This window comes from Vanacampus margaritifer, chromosome 13 (genome assembly GCF_051991255.1).
Source record: "Vanacampus margaritifer isolate UIUO_Vmar chromosome 13, RoL_Vmar_1.0, whole genome shotgun sequence".
Lineage (NCBI taxonomy): Eukaryota > Metazoa > Chordata > Actinopteri > Syngnathiformes > Syngnathidae > Vanacampus > Vanacampus margaritifer.
This window is the reverse complement of record NC_135444.1, coordinates 8,540,309-8,564,442: the sequence shown is the minus strand read 5'-3', so window position 1 is coordinate 8,564,442 and position 24,134 is coordinate 8,540,309. Positions and strand designations below refer to the sequence as shown.

Sequence of the window (24,134 nt, the reverse complement as noted above, 5' to 3'; positions counted from 1 at the left end):
TAAACTAACTAAGTGTAGATGCTTTTTTTTTTCGCAAGAAGACAAATAAGGAGAAGAGATCAAAGAATATTTCTCTTTAAGTTTCTATACGAGCGTCAATAGAATTCTATAGAATAGTTTTAAGTTATGTTACTAGCTTATAAATCAGTAAATAGTTTAGGTCCTGGTTATATTAAAGGAATGTTCAGAACATATAAACCTAGTAGGGATCAAAGGTCTGAAACCCACAACAAATAGTGGAGTACAGAGTTCAAAGAAAACATGGTGAAGCAGCATGTAATTGATATGCTGCAAACAAATGGAATAACATGCTAATAGAAGCAAAGTCAGCCTCAAGTGTGAATGTTTTTAATTTAGTTTTTTTTTAAGTGAAAACTACTCTCTCTCTCTCTCAAAGCATTTTTATTAATGTTTTTTTCTTGCACTATATGCTCTTTTAGGAATTTTAGTAAGCCTCTTTTATTTCTGTACTCTATTGTCAACCCGTATTTTATTTTGAAATAGCCTGGTCAGAACCATCAAAATGCCCAAAACGGTCCCAATACCACCCAGGACTAATCCTTAGTTGTTTGTTTTTAAAAGTTGTACTTTTAATCACGTAAAGCATATTAAGTTACCACGTGTACGAAACGCGCTACAGATACATACATACATAAAACTTTCGCTTTTCTTTTAAAAACTATTGTATACAAACACTAAAATCAAGACATTCTGGTGGCACTGGTTTAAGAGTGAGCATAACTAATCTCTACATTTTCTCCAACCCAACCCAGCATGATAATTTCACAGTATAGGATCGTTAAAATCCCAACCTTTTCACTTTCTCTTGCTGACTTAGAAAAGGCTGTGCCGCACCAGATACAATCTCGTTCAAATGGCTGTAATGAGTGTGAATAAGCATCACATCCTGATGTCCTAAAACCAGAAAAGAAATTGTGCTTATAATGCGTAGCAAATTAAAGAACAGCAAGACTTTGTTTTGCAACGTGTGTATTTTTGTTACCAAGTTTATGAATCCTCTGTAACTCAGAGTCTGGGATAAACAGCTCATCCTGGCTATTTCTGCTAACCGTGCTGGAGCTGATGTCAGACGGTTTAAATGTTTGACAGCAGCTTTCTTCAGTCAGCTTGTGTCTCCTGATGAATACATCTACTCACAAAGACAGCAGAAGCCACAGAGCAAAGAAAACACATTAAAATGAGTAAATTCAAAGCAGAAATGTGCAATGCACACAAAACAACATCAAACAAAAGAAATGAATGATGCACACATGTCATTAATTCAGTAGACCAGTAAAAAGGACTCCCTTTCTGATATGTGTGATCCTCTAGAGAAAGTAACACCAATAAAATATGTGTTAGTTAAACTACTATTATGAAATATGTCACAGTATTTTCTTAAGACGTTTTAGTACCTATATTCTTGGTAGAAAGTGAGAAGCTTTTTGCTTCAGCAGAAAGTATGTCTGCCAGAGTTTCAGTAAGATTGTCAATGCTATTGACGATAGTAAATGGCCCCATGCTGATCTGTTGAAGAAAATCAGAATGGAACAATATTAATTATGTAAGGAATTGTGGCCAATCGACAATTCGATGGGCTTGATAATACATTCAAGCGAAATCCGTCTTGCCAAGCTTTAGGCTGTAGAACATTTAATAAAATAAAAAGGCTCAGCGAGCATCATTGGCATTATTTTTAAAAGACAAATTAAATGAAGGCCCATCTCTATCAAATAAGGATGCTTTGTTCAAGCCTCACCCCGTCATCTGTTAAACCAATCCACTGTTGAGCCACATGAGGCTCCAGCATCAAACTCGACATCTTTACGTAATCTGTCGCAATGGACGCCATGGCCTCTGCTGCATTAGCGCCGGCTGCATGGCTACTAGCCAGAGCAGACCAGCCCATCTCCATCCTTTGGGCTAGAACGTGGATATCATTGGATGTGAGGACATTTGGCCCACCAGCCTCTATTGTCTCCAGGATAGCTCGGGCCAGCTGATGCAGTAAATCTATCTCTCTGTCCCAGGAGGCAACGTCACTCTAATCACACCAAAAAGACAATGATATATTAGTCAATTCAAGTGAACTATTATGCAGGATTATAGTCCTACAATAGTTTGAACTATTAAAATTGTGTCTTAAAACTTAACATTTACAACAATAACAAAAGACATTCAGAAAGTTCAACTCACGGGACTGGTTAAAGGGTACTGGCTCAATATGCTGAACAACGGTGTCTTTGGGGAATGGAAAACATCCTGAACTTCTATAACTAACAAAATACCATTCAATTAACACAATTAGCAAGCTAAAAAGACAATTATTATACTGAAAAGATAGTCATCTTAAACAGTTGTTTCCAAAATGTAATGCACACCTAAAATGTCATAGCATTATCACAATGCACATTGTCAAAGGTACCTTTCTTATACTGGCAGACAGCTCCTCTGAACGAGTCACAATTGTCGTGGCTCAAGCTCCCTGTAACGGGGTCAAAAATGTCACACTCTTCATCAGGCTGAGGGCTGTGCACAATCTTTAAGGAAAATGTCTGATTCTCCAAGGGCTTTCCGTCCAATATGGAGCCCAAAAAGACAGATATGTTACCTAGATACAGAAAAGAGGAGGGTTAATAGTAATAATAATAGTAATAATAATAATAATAATAATAATAATAATAATAATAATAATAATAATAATAATAATAATAATAATAATAATAATACAAATTTGTAGGAAACTAAATGGACCAAATGTCATGATTGTGATCCATTGTTTAACGTTAGCCAACAAATTTTTAAGTAGCCTACATTTTTTTCATTCCCTTGCACCTAAGAGATTGAAAAAAATCCTGATAAGAATTTGTTCCTGAGCAGCAAGTTGTTCCAGGAGTATAAATATGTTGTCTTTTCTACACATTCATCCCAGTAGGAGGAGCGTGTTGGACTCTCAAAAGTCATAGGGGACTATGAAGTCAGAATGGGACAGAGTTTGTTTTTATGGGTGGATTACAAGTGACGCGAGTCACAAAACATTTAACAAGAACTGTAAGGAACTTAAATTGAGTAGAGCAGGGGAAACAGGCAAAAGAGAAATTCTGTCAGACCACAAACCCATTAAACATTAACAATGAGCATATGTGCTTTTACTAACATATTAAGTTTGCCAAAGCAGGGAAGAACTTCTCTCCACTCTAATTTTTGTGTTGTTCATACTGTAAGTAATTTAATAAAATCTTGCTTTAGTCAGTTGTTGACTTTCTCTTATACCATTCTACTACCAAATTATATCACTGCGTTACAATTTAATTGTTTTCTTTTATTACTTCAGAACTGGCAACAAAACAGGTTTTGGTAGCAGTTTGGAGCAACTATACTATGAACACTGTGCATCATAAGCTCATTTTTTTTTTAAGTTTAGGATTTGATCATTTTCCTGATTCAAACATTCACATCCACATTCCTTGTATAATCTTTTTTTTCCCCCAGATTTTTTGATTTTGTCTTTTAGTTGTTGTTTTTTCCCACCATTTATCCCATCTTGCTTGGCTTGCCCAATGGGTGGAGTCCGCACATAAATGCATCTCAGATTTTTGGCACATGTGAAAGTCATGACGTGTGCACTCCAAAATGAATTTCGAATCGTCTCTTTGTGATTGTTTTTCTTCACAGCAACCATACCCAGCCCTAATACCAGTGCAGCAACTAAGCTGCAGTGCCAAACCATGTGAATGCACTGGATTTGTGTCTGTTCTTGATGAGATCTTCTTTAATTGAATGTGGTAGCCTTCCATTTTTTCCCCCATTCTGATGATGCCGAAAGCTGCCCAATTTATCATTGCATGGGTTGCTGCTCCACAGCGTTGTTTCCATTGATACCCAGTTCTACTTGAAAATCAGTCCAGATGTATTGGGTATACACTCCTTTTCCACAGAGTTCATTTCACTTCTGTTCAGTACCCGATCCCATATGTGAATCTTAGTGATGCTGCCTGAGAATGACTCATCCTTGTCAAATGAGCCCCCAAAGGTGTCCTGCTCCTGACCGATAATAAAAAGGCCATCTGGCCCAATGCTGTCCCAAGTGTTCAAGCCATTCCTGCTGTAGATTACAGTACATGGCCATCAGCTAATAGTGTCCAGCGTTGACCATTCTGATTCCAAGAAACGCAAATCCAGTGCCAGGAGCCGTCGGGGTTGAAGAATTCTTGGGAAGCACCATGAATAGCATGTACGAGCAGAGCCAGATGCACAGGCTTTCCTTGGATCAGATTTGCACAGAGCTGGAACTCATTAATATATGACTGGGTGGAATAAGAAACAATGGTGGAAATTGCAACACAGTTAAGGTTGAAGCGTAAATCCAAAAAGTCACTGTGCCCAATCCCCATGGACGAAAACTTGTGAAGAGGATGGGCATTCTTCCGGTCTAATCGGCCGATGAACTCAATAATCAAAGTTTCGCAGGAAGCTTTTTTCCGGGAGGTTGTGGGTTCGATCCTCACCCCTTGTGACCATGTCAAAGTCTTCTTCAGCAAGACACTGAACCCTAATTAGTTCCCAGTGGACCTGGCAGAGTCCTACAGCCGACCACTGATGTATGAATGTATGTGTGAATGGGAGGCTTTGTAAAGCACTTTGGGCACAATATGGTGTAGATAAAGTTCTATATACAAAACAGTCCATTTACTATAGACTATACAAGTGAATGCCCATTTACCACATTCCTGGACAACTTTAAAACTATGTAGCCTTTACTAGCCTACCCGTACGAAATATCCATCCATCCGTTATCTGATTGAAAACAAAAACAATCCATTCCAGTTTTTTACTGTCACCATCATAAAACTAAATTGATATTATGATTTAAACAAGGTAATTTGCAGGACAAAGGCACTTCACACACTATTTGGAGCATTCATAGTGTATTTCTCATTTCATACAGCTTCACATGTTTATGCCTCTATTGCAAATGCTCCATTTTGGAATTGGTGTTGCAAAATGCCAAAGAAAAAGCTAAATGTGTGAGGTACACTAAGCAGGGGTGGGAAATTAGTTTGACGTATTGTACATTAAATAATTGTAATTTGCCTACAATATCATCAGGCCAAATTCTCTTCCCCCTGCACTGAGCAGGAAATCAGAATGCTCCTAATATTAGGACCACTGTTGTAATTTTTGCTGCTCTCTTTTTTTGGAATAGTAATTGCTAGAGGTGTCGGAAAATTCACAAAAAGTCAAAACGTACAGGCCGGATGTGGCCTCCAGGCCATACTTGACCAGGTCTGCTGAGGTTTTGTGTCATGACATCAAGCATAAAGACAGCTCAGGAATAAATAATCAACCTACTTTGCAGATGAGTTGTGAATTTCTTGGCAATCCACACAGCTTCAGAGATGTTCACAGACTTTAAATAGTTCTTTATCTCTTGATTCTCAAGAGAACTGGAGATACTCGCTAAGGCCCCAGAGCGCTGGTAACACAATTCTTCTGCACTGTCCCATTCCAAGTCATCAGGTATGTATTCATAGGATGTTTCCTCATATGTAAGGGCTCGGGTTTCCAGTATAAGAGCTGTTAATAGAGAATTGCCATTAGTGGGGACCAAAAAAAAGTGTCATAATTGTCAACAATTATTTTATGGTAATACATTATACAATACTAAACACTATATTTAACCAAATTTTTTGAATGATTTTTTTTTTTCAATTTATGTAATTAAACTACTGTGCAGTGCCCTGAGACAACGTCTGCTGTGATTTGGCGCTATATAAATAAAATTGAAACTGAGATCATAGAATGGATAAGTTGATATTCCACATACTGTATTCCTTCAACTGCAAGACAAAATAAACACAAAAGATATTTCACCCAAAAGCATATTAATCATTGGCTACAGTTAAACAGTAATGGACAGCTTTCTCTACTCTAATTGTTAAATATTGAAAATTTGTATTTTTATTATGTAGGTAGGATGGATGTATCAAACTTTATTCATCCCAAGCAATCCTTGGTTTGATATTTTAAAAACACTGTAAATGTGTCTTTTAAATTATTACACTTTTGCTAGATGTTTGCCCTTAATTAAAAATAAAAAAGTGACAATGAAATAATAAATATAGAAACACATAGACATGTGATGCACAGAAATGACTAGCTAAAAGCTAACTTTAGCATCCTGATGAAAGCTAATGTTTGAATGAGGAAAATGTGTTAAATAAAGAGCCACTCACCTGATATTAAGATATGACAACACACCTGAGGGGAAACGGCAGTTAGTTAACTATTGAATTTGTTAATACATGTTTGAATGGGTCTAGTTTCACACTTTAAATTGATTGAAGAGGAACTGTATAATTTTCTATTAGTTTTTAGGTACAACCAGGGAAACTATATCTCTTATGTAAACATTCACAAAATGATCAAAATATCCAGGGGGAGAAAAATACTTACAAGTAGTCTTGAATTAGGAGACATTAACCAATGCATCCTGAAAATCAAATATTCAATTAGCTGGTAACAACTACCGTTTTGTTTGTTTGTTTTTTAGGTTTAGCCTACAACGTGAATTTCATCGTGAATAAAATAAAAACTGCGTCTTACCTCAATGATTGTTCTGGAAACGTTTAGCACGTCTCATTTTAACTCTCCACTTTGGTATCAGGTTTGCCAGATGCAGCACTTCTCCAGCATTGGAGTAAATCGAAAGAAGACTTTTGAGTCAAGTAAGAAAGCTGGGGGGAATCTGTGGAGAGCAGTGGGTGTAACAAGCAGAGGACAGCGCCCCAAAGTTGGGTTCAACAGCCTCTGTGGTCCTCCGGCGTCTACTCAACACAGCCGAGCTAGGTTTGCTCGATTACGTCATCTAAGGAGTAGTCATCATTTGCACGGCTTCCTTCTTGGCAAGGCGCATGTAATGTTTCAAATCACTTGCTCAAATGCGCCGAAATACACCCTTGTGATAAAGTTTGGGATTAAAGAGCTGGCAAAATATTAAAAACAATTTGATCTGAGTTTTTAAACTGATAGCAAATCACTAGAGTATTCTACATACTGTAAACTTTAAACATGTTGATAAACTTTAAATGTATTGACAAAACACAAATGTTGCAAGGAAGTTTTAATGAGTTTATTTGTCACAACTTAAGTTTCGAAAAGGGCTCTCATTTTACAGCCACATATCAGTAGTTATTTTTAACATATCAAAAGTTTTACAAACGAAACATGCGTGTTTAAAAGTAACATAAAAACACATTTTGAAACACTGGAAAAAACATTATAAGTGCAAATAATTTTTTTGTTGACTTGGACGGAGAAACACAGTGGCAGCTGTATGTCTTGCCAAGTTTATTATTGTGAGGCATTAAAAAAATAATAATAAAAGAAGGCTGCTTATTCGTACTGTATTGTATATAGCAACAGGCTTAATTTCCTCTCTCACAACATGGCTATTATACCCAACGTGGGACGCCATCGGAAATAACACCCGCAGGGAGGGAATATACAAGCTTATTAATGCCCCGACTTCTGTCAGCACAGTGAGAGGTGCCACATTCCCTCGGATCATCTTTGCTTTCTTCTGGCGTGACGGCGTTCCTGCTCTCGACAGCTTCCGGCTGATCCCAGGGCAACGTCAGAGACTGGAGGGCACAGCGCAGCTCATCTTGTGCAGCCATCAGAGTTTGGCCTGAGGGAGGATGCAGAGAAAGACCAACTGCTCCCTTGGAGAGACCACTGATAATCTCATCAACAGCCGTGGCCGAAGAAGAGATGAGCTCTCTACAGCTGTTCAACTTTGAGAGTCCATCTTTACCTGGGGAATGGTTGCAAGCAGTTAAGACTGGAACGTTGCCACAACAATCGTCAATATTGTGAAAGTGAATAAGGCTTTGGTTCCTTGTCAAAAAGGTTTGAGGGCTTTTTCATACGCACACAGGGTAAGAAATCTCACCTCTCAGGGTAATAGACAAAGAGCAGTGCAGCTGCCTGATGGCTTGGTTCAACTTGAACAATGCGGCTCCTGTAGCTCTCAACGTTTGCAATTTGGAAGCTGAAGCCTCTTCCTCTCTTTCCTCTACAGCTGGCGGCTCATTTTCGCGCTCCTGCTTAACACCATAAACAAATCCCCCACAAGAAATAAAATGAATAAATTATATAACGCAATAAGTGCAGGCATCCAACTAAAAGGCTTACACTTGCCATAGATACTTGTAGAACATTAAATTCAAATTCCTGGCAAAAGGATTACTAGTTGATTGAACTTGGTTTGACATTACAGCTTGTCACATTGCATTCAAAGATTTTTTTGTTGAAATGGGGTGAGAGTTGTTTTTTTTCTTTATTCAAAAGAGGCACCCCCCCCCCCAATTGTTTCCCCTATTTGGAGGTTTGATATTAATTAGCATAGTGCTAGAATATGATTTTAATTGGCCAGCAAGCTTTGTTAGATATACACTATGCTGAAACTATCGATCCATTATCTGAGCCACTTGTCTAGTACAGACATGAAGCACAATATGTACACTTATAGTAAATGCTAGCATTATTTAACTTGCTTGTGTCTTTATTACCGGTAGTATTTTGTTAGTAAGTTGCCCAAGACTAAATTAACTCATTCACTCCCAGCCATTTTCACTAAAGCAATCCCCTTCACTCCCGACTGTTTTATTGGATTTTGACTCAATTTGCAAGGCCCACAGAATATTGTGTTCTATTGCTATAAAAACATGGAACCTACACCAAAAGAAAGATTAGAGTTTTTTTCTTTCATCAGAAAAAAAGTTAGCAATTAGCAATAGAATATAGCTAAGTTTCATCATTATTCACAAATCTATTTGGAAATGTGAGTAAAAGAGCTTTTTTTCCCCAACATGGCTCTGGTTGATCTCTTTTGCTCTGCTACCACCTGTTGGCTGTTTGTGTAATAACTACAATTTCTTCATTTGCTCTTTGCCTTCTGTATGCTCTAGCATAATTTTTTTTATTTTATTTTAATTTTATTTTTTATTTTTTTTAAATATAATTAGAACATATAAATACGTCTTTGGGACACCTAAAACATTTAAAATAGAACAGATTTATACGTTTTGGGGAGCAAATGAACTAAAAAAATATATATATCTCCCATGCATACTGTATACAGTTGACTCACACATACTTGTTGTCCAACAGTCACCTATTTGCAAATTATTTTAAAGAAGTTCCTTATTTTATTTCAATATTTGTTTGGGTTGGGGGCGGGGGGGTCCCCCCAGTGGTTCCACTGTAACCTGCAACAGGGTGCCATTTAGAAAAACAAAGCAAAACAGCATGCTTATGCTTAAAGAAATAAATATATGTCAACATGTTGAACTTTACATTTGAGTTGAGAGTTGAGTTCAAACTCACCGTGATGTGACAACAGATGTAATTTTGCATAATGCGGGCTAAATCAAGCGTCTTGGACTTGAGGCATTGCAGCACCTGTAAATAGATAAATGACAGATTATGACCTGGATGTCACGGATTAGTGGATTAAGTTGAAAAGGAGCTAATTAAATCACAACTACTGCAATTTCTCGAGAATAAAATGTATCTAAAAATAATAATCATCATCATCCAAACTCAAGGGAAGTATACTATTATACAGGTTTGGGGGGTCAAATTATATAGGTGTTCATCGGTACCTAGGGGTTGTGGAAAAATAGTGTACTTTCCATGATATTTAATGTCCAACATTACAAATGTATGTATGATAATACATGTGGGGATTTTGACATGTGTTTTTGGTGTCCCAGACTTTCGGGTTACTTCCTTATTTATCCTCTAGGAGCCTTGTACAGCTTCAAGAAGTACCAGTAAAAACTATTTTCGCTACACACTGTGAATCACAGAGCATCGAAAGCACCGCCATTTGATATCAAGTCATAAATCTGTTGCTACCGCATTCGTTTGACGTAACATTGCGAACGTCAACTAAGTATTGTAGATTACCAGACGGCATAAATGTTCAGCCGTTAATTTATAATATACCTTCTGCATTAAAATAAAAACAGCAAATTAGTGCAGCGTAATATTAATGAGTACAAAGAAAAATCTGCTTCTAAAAGGCTATTTTCCGACTGTGTATAATATTTGAGCGTATGCTATCCTAATTCCGGTTATCAATACAGTACACAATTATGCAACACATACAAGAGGTACGTGAACCAAAGCAAAGGCTTTCTTGGTCTTACTGTGGTCTTTGGGTGAGCAAATTGAGCATCTCTCCTCATTTCTTTGGCGGTGATGAGGCTTTCTTCAAAGATGGAGTGGACACCTTTATTTGTTCCTTTCAGCAGACATGCTACAAACGATGCCTGAAAAATATGTTAAAGTAGATATATTAAAAAAATCTTATTTTCCACTCTCTAAAAACTAAACTTTGACCGCTAATCAAATATTACTTTGCTTTTAGATCTTTCTGATAATACATATAATTGATTTTCACTGCCTATGTAATTAAAAGAAATAAACTACAAACGCATAGGTCAAAAACATGACTGAAAGCAAAAATAAATAAATGACAAACCGCATGCAAGTGTAAAATCAAAGCTATTTCATTAGAATACACGCTGCAATTTCAACTAGTTACATGGCATTCTAATTCAATAACATCACACATTTAAATACCTTTTTACCTGTGAGCGCCATACAGCTAATGTTCTATTCCTAGGCATTGTTGTATCTGGGCTTAATTACGGCAAATCCCTGAGCCAGGTGGAGACAGATGCTACTGTGGTATTAATGGTGGTGTTACCTTGCCTGTGGCCTGGATACTCAGCTCCATAACACTAAGTGGCATGCCTGACAACACCGCCAGGTGGCTAAGCGCAAGCAACGCAGCATCCAGGCACCGACCACTCTTCTTTTGTGCTTCGGCCACCATTGATGTGATCTCAGATTCACAACCCTAAGCGAGGAAGAGTTTTATTTTCAGCAAACATCAAGTAAGTCCAAAATAACAGGTGGAATATAAATGGAGTTAGCAGTGAATAAATGCAAGCGAGAAAATGGGTGCAATATTCTGCGGGGCTCTGTAAATAAATGAAAATGTACGAAAAACTTTGACGTTGAAGAAATTTGTGTACTGCGGCTTATAAGGAATTTAGATTCATTTTCCATTTATTCATGTTCTGTTTGAGGCTCAAGGCTGACAATTCCCTGTGCTTAGTTATTTCCATAGACGCAGCTCACAGCCAAGACCCGTCAATCAATGCTTTGAATTTTTATTAACCACCCTACGCCAAAATAAAAAATATTTGCCAGCTAAGAGTTTTCACACTCAATCAATTGATATACTGTATAATTGCTGCAAGAAATATGAGAATAAAGGAGTGGAGAAATGTATTTTCACTTGAATGAGCAGCTGAAGAAATCCTCCCATCTTCTTGACTTGGCTCTTGAGTTCCTCGGCAAGAGTGTAGAGTCGGCCAGAGGAGGCTTTCACACTGGCCAACCACTGTGTGATGACAAACACTGCACTCTCTGTAGCCGTGGTGGCCTTGATCAGCTGAGTCTGAGCCGACAAGTTACACACAAACACTGAAGGAGAAGGGAACATTTTTTGGAAAGATTAGAAATGTAAGGTCAATTGTTTTGACGTGACAGTTCCTTCCTTATCTGTGTTTTTCTTTTCACTTTCTGCAAGCTTTTGAGTGAGTAGAATGGGCTTCATAATTGTTGGGCACATTGGATTACACAACACAGCATTCGTGGCACCTGTAAATGACCAGTAGTTCTATGTGGACTTAGATGTTAAAATGACACTCTTCCTCATCTAGATGGAATTTTATTTTGACCCCTCTTCAGAATTAGAAAGTACCCTCAATGTGAACAGACATGGTTGACTCACCATTCTCTTGGCTGTCATCATCTAAACTGTCATACAGTTCAGATATGGTCTGGATAGCCGTGCATACCCTGTGCAAATCTGAGGCCAACCTATCAGCCAGGCTTTCTTCAGCACCCGCAAAGCCACGCAGGCGGGCCACTGATTGGCCCACCAGCTCCTTGCAGATACCAGGCATGGTAGAGTCTGTGGTACTGGAACGTGTGGAGGGTGGTGTGACAACACCCATCAACCCTGGGACAGACACAGTGATGAAAGAAGATGACATCACCACAGACCATTTCTCAACAGCAACATGACATTTGAAAAAGTCAATTTGTCACATAATCCTCCAGGAGTCCGTTTTTATTTCAAGTGGCAACACCCTTGGATTGCATGTTACTGTTCAAAAAAAAAAAAAAGAAGCAGCAGAAGCAGTTGAGTTTGGGAATGTAAATGTTCCTGATTCCCAGACTACCTTCTCAGAGAATTGACTGGTGTGCCTTGTGGATTTAAATTACGAAAGCAGGGGGGGCTGAGTCATTTTGAATGATCCAGACTTACCATCAGAGTAGGAGGAGCCCTGAAGAAGGCTCTGAATGGGATGGACACGGATCTCATAAAGACGCCCTGAGATTCTTTTGCTCTTTAATAAACTCCTGCTCCTAAAACAAAACAGAAGTCACGTAGAAAAATGTAATCCGAGTATGAACATGACATGATTAAGAACATTTGTCGTGAGGCACATTAAAACAGTAGCACTAAAATACAGTAGATGGAAAACATGTAGATTTAAAGGTTGCCTTCCAACTAGAGGAGCATTAGTGACATCTTAACATAGTGACAAGAGAAAAAATAAATGGTTGTTTCCTTGCAATGGCTCTGGTAAATTTCCCATCTTCTCTCTCCTTCACAATTGCTTGTTGTTCTCTAGTAGACACCTCCCTGGTTTTCATGCGAGTCAGGTTTTTTTCCTGGATATAAAATTTGGGGGCAGCCAGCCACATCCGCCTAACTTCAGGCTGTCTCCAGCTCTAAAAACCTCTGGCATCATAAACACTATTATGCTTGTTGGGTCTCACCGTTTTTGCTTCAATTTAAGATAGGAATATCCTGTTGGTTGCACATCTAAATAGGGATGTAACAATATCCAAACGTCACAAAATCATAATTATCACGATATTATGGGGAGGGTGGCGATATTAGAAAATAGCTCATCATGATACCGGAGTTTTGTCCATGCCAGCTGGTTTGCAACAATATCGTGGCAATTTTTATATTGCGACATCACCGTTCTCATTACATTCCTACCTTCGACGTGAGAGGGTGGAAGACGAAGCAGAGGAAGACGATATATCTTGCTCCCACTCATCATCAGGGGCATAGAACACATCGTCATCTTTGGAAGCCGAATCCCCCTAAAGAGAAAAATAAATAAACACATTTGAGACACCCAGACAAAGAAAGTGGCAAATGGGCCTAGAATATCAACATGTGATTACTGCATAACACTGGGCAATATTGGACTTCACACTGAATGCCAATTGAAAATGTTAAAAAGTCATAAGTGGTCTTAGGGTACTACATTAGCACTTAAAATATTGTTAGAATTTAGATACATTATCATTAAACAGTTGAACTAACCCGTTCCATTTCTCTCATGGAAACCATGTTGTTTTGAAACTTGTCCAGGCTCCAGAAAGTAGAGATCCCCAGCTTTGTGTTCTGGACCCGCACTTGGAGCACATCCCCTTGGCCTGGGCACTTAATGTCGGAGCTTTCATGTCTACAAGCACAGTAATACCAAAATGTACCTCACTGCTACAAATAAACACTTAGGGCTGAATCCACTAAAGGTTTGCATGGCTTTTGCACAGCGCTAACCGGTAAAGTTTGAGCAACGCATAGCATCTAATTTACATAGCAAGCGCAGATGGTGAAATGTGTCACTAATCAAGATGCCAAGAAAAATGTGCCGGTGTTATGTGCGCATGTTTAAATGAGGTAATATGCATAATGGTGGAGATAATGCACATGAGCCTCATCAGTAAAAAATGTCTAACGGTAATTCACTAACAATAGCACCAATTGCCCCATGCCCTGAGAAAGTTAGTGTAAACTTGGTGCTCCTCTGTGGAAGCATCTTGAGCGCGAGGGGATGCATTGACTGAGCAATGTGAGTAACGGCTTCGGCATGCAAAAGACACAACATGTCGTCCGAAATACGCAGCCCCACCTGCCCCTCTATGTACTGTATGGCCATGTCAATCTCTGAAAATAACACAATGATCGCACCAATGTTTGTATTTTATAGACAAATGAAAGACATCATCGATGATGATGAGTTTTACTTTAACCCTGGAGAAACCACGGGGTCAAAATTGGCCCCTATAAATTCTGCTACTAAAATAAGAAAGACCTTTTTTTTTTTTTTACAAATTTAACTTCAAAAGTCCAGAGTGCCACTTCTGACCCCTGCATGGGGCCATCTAGTGGATGAATATTGCACTTACATGAGCCAGAGTGGTGGTGACAAGATGGCTGGCAACATGCTGTTTTGTTGAGCTGGAAATCAATCCAAACAAAAACATCTTCTCAGCAAACCATCAGATGGTAAAATTGCGTTTTTTTTTTGTTAATCTATTTCATATCATGCTGCAGAATGCCTAGGAGTATGTTTTATATATATATTTTGATAAATTAGCAACTCTGAGCTAGTTAAAAAAAAAGGGTTAAAATTGAAAAAAAACATATTTTGGTGTTCAGTTAACTTATAGCAGTCATTTAATGTATAATTCATAATTTTCCAAAGAAGAAAAGGGTTCTTGGGTTCTCCAGGGTTAAGGCATCTTGTGGCACACAAGGACACCATGAAAAAAGGAAGACGGCATTAAATAAAACAATAAAAAGTGGAATGAAAGAAATCAATTAAAATGAAAAAAAAACAAAAAAACAGAAAGGGACAGAGCAAAAGATGTGATTTGAATTGAGTGAAAGAGTCTCTCCCGGCCATTGTTGCCACGGTGATCTTGGCGCAAAGTGCGGCAATCGGGGAGCAAACAGGTGCACTCAGCTGTCAAACTTTGTGGGCGTGTTTGTTTGCACTGGTATGTCATCAGCGCAATATCCTTTGTGACTCGGACGTTAAAACGGAGCAAACTGCGAGTGCAAATGAAGTGCAATTAATGGCGCTATCAGCAGATGCAGTTCATTGTTAGTGGACTCAGCCCTTAGATTATTTTTTTTTGTTTGTACTGTATATTTTGCGACTTGTTCGCTTGCATCTTGTATACCTGCTGAAGACTGTGTTTTTCTTCAAGTTAGCACTAATCTTATTGGCTTCTTCAAGCATCAAGGACAGCTTCATAGTATCCCAGTGTGGAGAAGCTGCAATAAAGACATGACACATCTTATTACCATGATAAAAAAAAAAAAATGTAAACGTGCAAAAATAGCATTTTATTCATAATAATTCTCAAAAGAATAAAACTGCATTTCTGTAAAATAATCGTTCATCTCTTTAGTTGTCATTAAAAATGTGAGTGTGTGTATTTACTCCTATCTTTTGTAGTTTGCATCAGATTCTGGACAGGAGATGGTTCCGGGGCAAAAGAACGACTCCCACTACTCTATCCAAAACTGAGCTTGCTCATGAAGGTGGGCGGTTACGTCTGATCCTCAAAAATGACTCACCATCTCTTGGAGTGTGGATTAACCTCATAGTCCGTTTCCTCTGAATTTCTTCAAGCTCTTCGCTGAGCTTTTTTTTCTCGGCTTCCAATGCGTCAACAATCCTCGCTTGACACACATGATGCTCCTCCATCACCTTAAGTAAACAATGGTGATGAATATTTGAAATCTCTGATGTCGCTCTCTATTGCACTTAAATTGTGATACTAAAAGAGGACAAGAAAAAGTTGTTTGACTTTTATCACCCACATTGGTTTAAACAGCTTGTTTTTAACCTTAGGACAACGCCACATGCCACTGTTATTAAAGAGAGGCCACAATGGTCTGCGTGGGTGTATTTTTCCACAGTTTGGTGGCGCACAATATAAACCAGCTTTCCATTTTCAAGTGAAAGTGTAAGTCTAAACCCTGACCTGGGCCTCCATGTGGAGACGGAGGCGTTTTTTCTGAGAGTCCACCTCCTGCTCCAACTCCATATTGGCCATCTTCAGTTCTTCCATCTGGCTGGCTACCCTTCGATGGTCGAGCTCCTGGAGATGCTTACGCTCATTTTCCTCGTTCTGAATGAATGACATTTTTCATAGGACTCAGGATTAGCGGAAAAGGCAGAGCAGGCATATTGTTTGTTCAACTGTCAAAGAACAACCATTTCCAAAAGTGAGTGCATGTGGGTGGTTCAAAATCAGTAAAGTTACAATTATCGCAACTAGAAAACAATCAACTGTGGGGCGTGTAAATGACTTTTCCTTCTTTGAAAATGTTCCTATACCAGTTCTTTTTCCATGGCTCGAATCCTGTCCTCATAGAGAGTCTTTTGGTCAGACAGCTCTTTTTGGGCAACATCTTTGGCCATCTGGATTCCTTGCATCATTTCCCTTTTGGCTTTCACCTGAGCCTCTTCAATTTCTGCCTCCAGCCTGGAAGACAAAAAAATATGACTGTGGGAATTCCCCTCAACATTGATGTTTAAGTCTGGATAAACAGAGGGTGCGTAAAGCAAATATGGCGTTTTTTAAAGAATTCTTTGGGTTAAAAAAAATATGCATAATTTTTCTTCAATGTATTTATAATGGGCATCAATTATATGTGGATTTTCACTGTGGCTCACATTGCAAAAACTGAAATCTTAAGTAAGATATATTTTCTTAAATTTAACCTAAATTTGCTTACTTTGCTTTGACAAATTATTTTTACTTAAAATAAAATTGTCAGACAAGATATTTCTGCTTATTTTAAGATACTTATTTCTTAATTATCTTATTTGATGAAGCAGTCTTGGCATTGAGTGTTAACAGATAGTTTTAAGTACTGTGAGGCATAAAACAAACATTTTCCACATTTTAAGATGACTAAACAACAAAGGCTTTGAACTGGGGTTTCATAAGTTGAATTTTTCTTATTTTAAGAGTTTGCATAATGTAATAATAAGATAAATGGACAGATTACAAGTCTGGAAACAATCAGAAAAAAAAGTGCAATATAGCTCTTTATTGTAAGCCTTTTTCCTTGTAAATATCATCAATTCAAGTGGTTTGTTTCGTTATATGTACTAAGTTTATTTTTCCTCTTTACAGTAAATGCACTACCAGCTCAGTGGTCAGAACCTGTTACCGCCCTGCTTGACACTCAGGCTAAGTTGGCCAACCGTAAATGAAGAAATATTTATGAAACTAGTTCTATTTATTACAGCTTAAAAAAAATACTTGTTTAGTCAAAAAATACTATTTTCAAGACCGCTGTGGTTGATATGGCCCTAGTATTATTTTCTTATTTTTCAAAATCTTACAGGTATTTAAATTTAAGTAAAATGTTCTTGTTCTGTTGGCAGATAATTTAGCTTATTTGAAAGAATATTTTTCTTATTTTACTATACAATATTTTTTTTTCTTAAATGTTCTACTGTCCCTTTTGCAGTGTGCAGTCCCTCTTCCCTGCGGCTAGCAGGGGACCACTGTACACTTTTTGGTGTGTCCTTTTCACTTACTTAGCTCTCTGAGCCGCAAGCAGCTCATTTTTGGCAAACTCAAAGTCTTTGTGGCCGTCGCCTGCATCTGTCCAACATGATACTCGCTTTCCACTCTGCACCTCTGCTGGATGATTGAAACGCAAGTAATGGTCTCCACCGAGAATCACCCGGTCTCCCTGGAGATAGAATTTAAGAAATAGATGTACATTATCTATAAAATAGAAAGGTTGGTAAACTGATCATAAATGGTTTGCCCATTAGATACTGACGCTGAATATCAAATGAAACGCGAGCTATTTTGCATACTTACATGGTGCAAAACAGTTGATTCTGATATTAAGTTTCCATTCACAAAGGTCTTGGCATTTTCCATGGGAGTGATGCTGACGGTACCGTGGGTGTTGGTTATAATACTGTAACAGGAAAGAAACCCATTACAACTTCAGCATGTATTAAATAAAGGAGTTATGTACGGACTTTTCCCCACATTGCTATTTTGTTTTACTTTTTTCTTATATTTATGTATGTGTTATGGTTTTAAAAAATATATTAAAGAGAAATACAACTTATAGAACCATTTTATTTGGTTATACCTAATATATCTACATAACAGGACTACAGCTTGACTAGGTGTACATATTGTTGTGGGTGATGAGCATTTGCATTTGTTCTCACCAGTGCTGGTCAGCAATGAGAGCTCCAGTCAACTGGATGTCGTGTGTGGAGTTAGGCTTGAGTTTGCCAACTGCAGTTCGGCCCTCTTTGATCATGTAGAGAAGCATCTCAGACAGCTGAGGGTCCTCATTCAGGTTCACCAGATTGGGGAGACGGTTATCCACTTTAAATGTCACGCCTGATTTCTGCAGATAATCAGAGCAAATGATGGTATCGTGGCATTTCAGTTTGGGCCGGTGAACTTTCTTTTCAGAGCAACATACCTGCAACTCTTTTGTTTCTTCACGTTTGCGAATTTCAGCTTGCTCGAGTTTCTCTCTCCATTCCCTATATTTTTATTTAACAAAAAATGAAATGAAGTAAGCCCTTTATGTGAGATAGTGTTTCTTATGAAATACTATTAAAAGAAGAATAAGAATAATAAATAAATAATAAAAACAAAAAATAAATAATGATTTAAAACAACAAAAATAAATAATGATTTAAAACAACATAAATCCACTCAAGTATCCCTTTGTTCAAAACGCTAGAAAAATAAGCTTTAGCTGAAAAAGGGCAAACAGTGGCTGTGTCCTTTCACTGAGGAATAAATCCAACTGGGAAAAAGTTTAATACTTGTATTGCTTTCAGTTGTTAATGTTTAGTACATGCAACACATATTTTTCAAAATCAACACATCCGGCATTAAGCATATAGAAAAATGTTTTTCTATATGGACATCTCAATAAGAAACTAATTATGTTTTGTCGCATCACTGAATCAAACGTTAAGATTAATAGCCATGGTTATTGTGGTAGAGCTGACCTGTTGGCCTCCACCATCTCTCTCTCTTGCTGGCAGAGTTTGTTCTTCAGAGCAGTGATCTCCTGCTGGAAGAGCCTGACCCGCTCTGGTTCAATACCGCGGATGCTCGTTTGAGCCGCTCGCAGCTTGTCCACCTCCGCCTTCAATTCTGAGCAACACGCCAAAGTATTACGAAAACGTATTGATGTCTAGTTGAAATCACAAAGTTACTCAACAGGTGACTCCAGATAAAGTTTAGCTCATCAAAAGAACATTATGGACCTAACATTGACCAAAATTGTAACCTCTGAGTCACATCCACTTTGATTTTCATACAGTGTCAGGGGACGTGAGCGAAATCCACAGCATTAGCTCCCCTTCGTGCTAAAAATGTCAAACGGGAGCCTGATGATCTAATGAAAAATAATACTTGCATGACAGTTATCCGCCATGTGCAGCTGACAGTGCATAAATAAGACCCGGAGGCAAGGTCAGGGCCCGGCCCTTAATTGAAGTGGGTAGGGCATAAGCTGGTGATGGATAGACGGGCAGACAGGAGGGCATGGGGGAGAGAGGGGGGATCAAGAGCAAGACATAAACGGGAAAAGTAAAGATTCTCATATGAAGAAAGGGAATGAGAAGAACATACAGAGGCAGAGACAGACAAATTAAATGTAGGATGGAAGGTCAGAAAAGGCCTACATTCTAAAAGAACACCAACAACACAAACATGCAACAAAACAAGTGTGAAAACAAAAAATGAATTGATCAGAAGATAAACATGGTTTCCCCTGGGCAGCGAGGTATGAGTAGCAAAGTCAACACAGATCACACAACTGGTCAACCACACCAACTCCATTTAGATAACAATCGATTCACTAAAATCACTGCAGCTCAGAATTCTACGAATTCATATTCTAAAATGCATGAGTACAACTAACCTCGGATGAGCTTTGCATTTGTGTCCTCGTTGACCTTGGCCACGTTTATGATTGTGCGGGCCTGTTGGGCGTAGCGCAGAGTGCTTAAGCTTTCTTCCACGTTGCTTCCTGCTGGACTCAGCGTGGCAATCATGGCTGTCTTGGAGTTGCCACCGAGGCTTTCCTTGAGCAGCCTGATCAAGAGGTAGAGGTGATTGAAGGAGATTATCCCACTAAACCTGAAATGTTGTCTATGTTGTATATATATATATATATATATGTTTGTTTTTTAACAGAATCAAACAACTCACCATGTGAGGACAGACTCCCTGTACGGTATGAAGACCTTCTTCTTTGTTAATGCTTGATCAGCCAGTGCAGAGATGACTTTTCCAAGTGTCAGCAGAGATTTGTTTATGCTAGCACCCTCCTAAAAGGATGCAGAAAATCCTCCTCATTATTATGGTGGAAAAGAATTATCCATACTGTAAATAAGAGCACGCTAGTAAACAAGGCACTACTGATTAATCTAAAACATGCACATTGTTTTTTTATAAGTGATTAAAAAAATTACAAATACAAATACATATATTGATTTTGGAAGTGTGAATGTATGCTTGTACCCTGAGTCTATCTCCACTTGTCTGTGCGGTGTTAGACCGTTCGCTGCCTGCCAAGTCCACCAGGTTGATCTTACTGGTGATGTTGTGGTCATGTTCTTCTCCCTCCACCAACTCTGTCTGTGAACCAGCACAGGTATACATACTCATAAACGTATGCAGTACTCCAGCAACCCCCGCCCCCCATAAAAAATGTAACTGTATATGCATTCAAGTTAGGAGGACCCAGTACTGCACCTTAGTCTGAGTCATAACAAGGGTAAAGACGGAGTGAGATCTGGAGCTTTTATCGTTCATCCCAGTGGCGGCTGTTGCTCTCTGCTTGTTTCCCAGTTCAAACCATCCCTGGAAAAATGATATTCAATTATAACTTCATCAGTACCCAAACTTTATTTTTATAACTGGCCTTTGGGGTTTGTATTATCTACCAGTATATTCACAGAAACACATAAAATGGTTACTTACCTGAATGTCGTCATAAGATCCCACAACATTCCTGTAAAAGGAACAAGGCAAGTAATTCAGCTCTCACCATAGGACATTCCAAACAGAAGACAAAAAAAATAAGTATTCTTACGCAGATAGCTCTTCAACATACGGCCCATGAATTGGATGTTCCCTCACCCTCAACTGAAATAACAAATGCAACTTTATTCTAAGAATAAAAAGGCAACACCAATGACAACAACCATGTTGATCATGTGTGACAGATTTTTCTCACAAGGTACTTTGAATCATTTTATTATTATTTATAATGAACTGCTCAATACTTACGGGCATCCTCCTCTGGTTTGGATCCTCTCTGGTCACCAGGAGGTCATGGATCTTCTCATTGTAGACTTCAAAGTAGCTCATCTCGACATGACATTTGACCTGGGAAGCCACAAGCAAAGTTACCAAATATTTTGCCTATAATCTAATGCCATCTGAATGAAGTAGGCATAGTAAGTGGGTAATCAAATTTGAAAACCTGCAGGATGACAAAGTTGTACACCATTGAAAACTACAATAATAGACTGTGATAAACACAATTTATAGCCTTTTTCTTTTTTGGGCTTAAATCCCCGGCTGTCATACACTGATGGACTGATTGGATGAATTAATTTAAATACATTTAAATAAATAAATTTAATTGTCCAACATTAATTCCAATTTAAACTTTTTTGTTAATTTTGGTGAACCTAATGAAGAGGTTGGCGAATCCTGTATTGCACATACATTCTATGTGCAACTGCCGATAGAACGGGTCAACATAATAACATACAACCATATAGTAAGTACCTGTTCATTTTCCATGGAGGAAAGCCTGAAAAAAAGTTCCTGGCAGAACCGAGGGATGACTCCAGCCTCCTCTCCAAAGCCCATCATGCTGCCAAACAAACATTTAAAAATAAAATACAGATCAGCAGACCTTTCAAGTACAACATTCATGCACTAAGTCAACTGAAAAGATGAATGGAAATGAATTAAGCCTGGAAAAATACCCACGTATATGACTTCCCAGAACCAGTTTGGCCATAAGCAAAGAGGCAGGTGTTAAATCCATCAAAAGCCCGGAGCAGTAGAGGTTTCGCTAGTGTCTCGTACACCATCTGCTGGCTGGCAAAGGCGGGATCACTCGAATCCACGGAGCACAGGGAGAAGTCATAGGTGAAGGAATAACTCTGTTTTGAGACTGGATGCTGCACAACTGTCTCCTGGCCACTCGTGAAGATCACCTGTGAGGCATTTTCTGCCTTCTCCCTAGGGTGAAGAAACACATGGTGGTTGTAGCATGAAATCTAATTTTAAAAGGCCATTTTCTTTGACATAACAAATTTAAACATGCAAACACAAACCTGGCATTAAAAGGGCGTAGACGGACTGCTACAGTCACTGCACTGTTCTCCATCTTTAGTGAGTCTTGTGTCTTGGAGGCCTCACTGGGACAAGGCAAGGACTTTTTAGGTGCTGGAGCAGACGTGGATGTTAGCGTCCTGGTGATTTCTGGCTTCAAGCATGAAGTCGTAGCAGTAGGCCTAGCCTGTGATGCTGTAGTTGCTTTAAGCACACCAGTTTTACTTGTTCGAGGAACTGGGGCTGGTTTGCTGCCATCTACTTGCTTGGTCACTCTGGATTTAGAGCTGTCTAAACTCACTGATTTGACCACTGGTTTAGGAGTTTCTTTCACAGACAGTTTCTCGAAGACGTCTCTCCGTGCGGCAATTTTGACAAACGGTGTCTTTCTAGTGGGGGTTTTGAACGTTTGGGATTGCTCATCGGACGGCCTACCTGTTGAGGAAACCGACTGGGACGAAGAGGATGGCGTCTTGTTGTGCACCATCTCCTCTTGTGTTTCCAAGTGATTTGTGGGTTCTCGTATTTTACTCGCAGCCTCTCTCAAGATAATGGAGCGGCATACAGTAGCAGACCTACCGTTTGATTCCTGAAGGATTTTAGTTGCGTGTGCACTCATGCTACTGACCACACGGGGAACCTGAGCACTTTTATCCATGGAGGGCGTTTTAGGCCTCCGTTGCAATGTCATTCTCTTCTCTGGAGCTGTTGTGGCAGTATTTTGGCTGCGCTCCACCACCGTGTCCTCCGCAGAATCAGCTCCGGTCTTTCGCCGTGACCTCCTTTGAAGAGTGAGCCGGCCGCGGTAGGGTGCCTGTCCGTTTTTTGACAACGCAGAGACGACATACGTCCGGTTCAAGCTGCTACTTTTGTCGCTGTCCCCGGACGGAGTTTTGACTGCCTTTCGTTCGGCCAAACACTCTCTGCCTGGAGTCCTGGTTGTCGACATCAGATGGTCGTAATAAGGTGTGTGTTTTTTAGTTTGCACGCCAAATAACGACATTTTAACGACTGCTAAGAACTAGAAGAAAAACCGTAGTTCGCCTAAAACGATGTAAAAACAAAAAAAACGCAACCACTCGTCCGCGGTAAAACAGTTACTGTATTCTTGTTTACTGCACTCCTGATCGCTTCCGCTTCGCCCGCCTCGATTTCAAATCCAAGCGGTAGCTGATTGGCTGCTTTGATTCTTCAAGCGATTACGTCATTTCACGTTGCCTAATGTAGGCACTTTGGGCCGACAGTAGGTGGAAGCACCGTACTGCCTAAAACAAAATCATCAGGCTTAATAATATTTTAATTAATAAGTTGTAACTACAGAAAAATACATAACGCAACGGTCATCAAAGTCGTGCCCGCGGGAACCAGGTACCCCTCTAAGACAACCAGTATACTTTATCACGGGAGCCGGTTCTAAAAAATGTTTATTGTTAATCTGAACACTGGCAGATATTTATAGAAATAAAATGCTGCACATTAATATGTGTCTGTTTCCTAATAATTATATCAGCGTCTTCACAATAATATCATTAACTGGAAATTGCAACATAGTAACTATAACTAGGGCCTGACATAAAAAAAAAAAATTAAGCCTTGCTGATTTTGATATATGGCAGAATAAAATTCCAATAACCGATTACGGTAATTGGGCAATCAACAGCAAAAAAAAAGATAAAATCTCATGAATTAAATAACTTTTTTTTTTCTCTCTTTACGCTTAAATCAATATAAATATAATTGCAAGCAAAACATTTGACTGGTTTACAATTCTTTGTCCTTTCGTATTTAACTTT

At 38.8% G+C, this 24,134-nt stretch overlaps 3 protein-coding genes across 6 annotated transcripts in view; all 3 read right to left on the bottom strand.

The window, feature by feature from the left end:
* LOC144062840 (adhesion G protein-coupled receptor D2) overlaps nt 1-6,850 on the bottom strand; it is an 88,670-nt gene extending 81,820 nt beyond the window's left edge. The window contains exons 1-10 of the mRNA XM_077584592.1: nt 6,607-6,850; nt 6,457-6,493; nt 6,237-6,261; nt 5,353-5,577; nt 2,426-2,611; nt 2,197-2,276; nt 1,760-2,044; nt 1,416-1,527; nt 1,004-1,150; nt 813-915 (exon numbers count right to left, since the gene is read on the bottom strand). Coding sequence (XP_077440718.1) covers nt 813-915; nt 1,004-1,150; nt 1,416-1,527; nt 1,760-2,044; nt 2,197-2,276; nt 2,426-2,611; nt 5,353-5,577; nt 6,237-6,261; nt 6,457-6,492 — 1,199 coding nt within the window. The 5' untranslated portion in view covers nt 6,493; nt 6,607-6,850. The remainder of the gene's footprint in view (nt 1-812; nt 916-1,003; nt 1,151-1,415; nt 1,528-1,759; nt 2,045-2,196; nt 2,277-2,425; nt 2,612-5,352; nt 5,578-6,236; nt 6,262-6,456; nt 6,494-6,606) is intronic.
* LOC144062754 (adhesion G protein-coupled receptor D2-like) lies at nt 3,889-5,276 on the bottom strand. The gene is made up of 3 exons (XM_077584440.1): nt 5,252-5,276; nt 4,117-4,510; nt 3,889-4,078 (listed from the first exon to the last, which is right to left on the bottom strand). The coding sequence occupies exons 1-3, from the start codon at nt 5,274-5,276 to the stop codon at nt 3,889-3,891; spliced, it is 609 nt and encodes a 202-aa protein (XP_077440566.1).
* A 260-nt stretch (nt 6,851-7,110) lies between the features above and the next one.
* On the bottom strand, nt 7,111-23,478 carry kif14 (kinesin family member 14). Of its 4 annotated transcripts, none has more exons than XM_077585200.1 (29): nt 22,344-23,478; nt 21,994-22,248; nt 21,787-21,874; nt 21,280-21,378; nt 21,083-21,135; nt 20,971-21,001; nt 20,743-20,850; nt 20,509-20,625; nt 20,197-20,315; nt 19,907-20,079; nt 18,987-19,134; nt 18,446-18,509; nt 18,183-18,367; nt 17,818-17,920; nt 17,526-17,683; nt 16,311-16,458; nt 15,955-16,101; nt 15,545-15,677; nt 15,145-15,238; nt 13,496-13,637; nt 13,163-13,269; nt 12,416-12,516; nt 11,876-12,106; nt 11,378-11,565; nt 10,781-10,933; nt 10,218-10,340; nt 9,391-9,465; nt 7,955-8,108; nt 7,111-7,816 (listed from the first exon to the last, which is right to left on the bottom strand). In XM_077585200.1, exons 1-29 carry the CDS (start codon nt 23,342-23,344, stop codon nt 7,455-7,457), a joined length of 4,860 nt encoding a protein of 1,619 aa, XP_077441326.1. In that variant the 5' UTR covers nt 23,345-23,478; the 3' UTR covers nt 7,111-7,454. The 4 variants fall into 4 exon arrangements, with proteins under 4 accessions (XP_077441326.1, XP_077441327.1, XP_077441324.1 ...); XM_077585201.1 differs by having other exon boundaries at nt 7,955-8,105; XM_077585198.1 differs by having other exon boundaries at nt 18,183-18,509.
* Nucleotides 23,479-24,134: the final 656 nt, after the last annotated feature.

Bases quoted from the DNA above. Each gene is read 5' to 3' on its own strand.
- LOC144062754 (XM_077584440.1), bottom strand. From the start codon at position 5,276: ATGGCCTGGAGGCCACATCCGGCCT. The intron at 4,511-5,251 runs GTACGTTTTGAC...CATGGTCACAAG, and splicing joins CTGGAGGCCACATCCGGCCT to GGGTGAGGATCGAACCCACA. The intron at 4,079-4,116 runs GTAATCTACAGC...CACTTGGGACAG, and splicing joins TTAGCTGATGGCCATGTACT to CATTGGGCCAGATGGCCTTT.
- kif14 (XM_077585198.1), bottom strand. From the start codon at position 23,344: ATGTCGTTATTTGGCGTGCAAACTAAAAAACACACACCTTATTACGAC. The intron at 20,626-20,742 runs GTGCAGTACTGG...GCTGGTTCACAG, and splicing joins TTGTTATGACTCAGACTAAG to ACAGAGTTGGTGGAGGGAGA. The intron at 11,566-11,875 runs GTGAGTCAACCA...CTTCTCCTTCAG, and splicing joins TGATGACAGCCAAGAGAATG to TGTTTGTGTGTAACTTGTCG.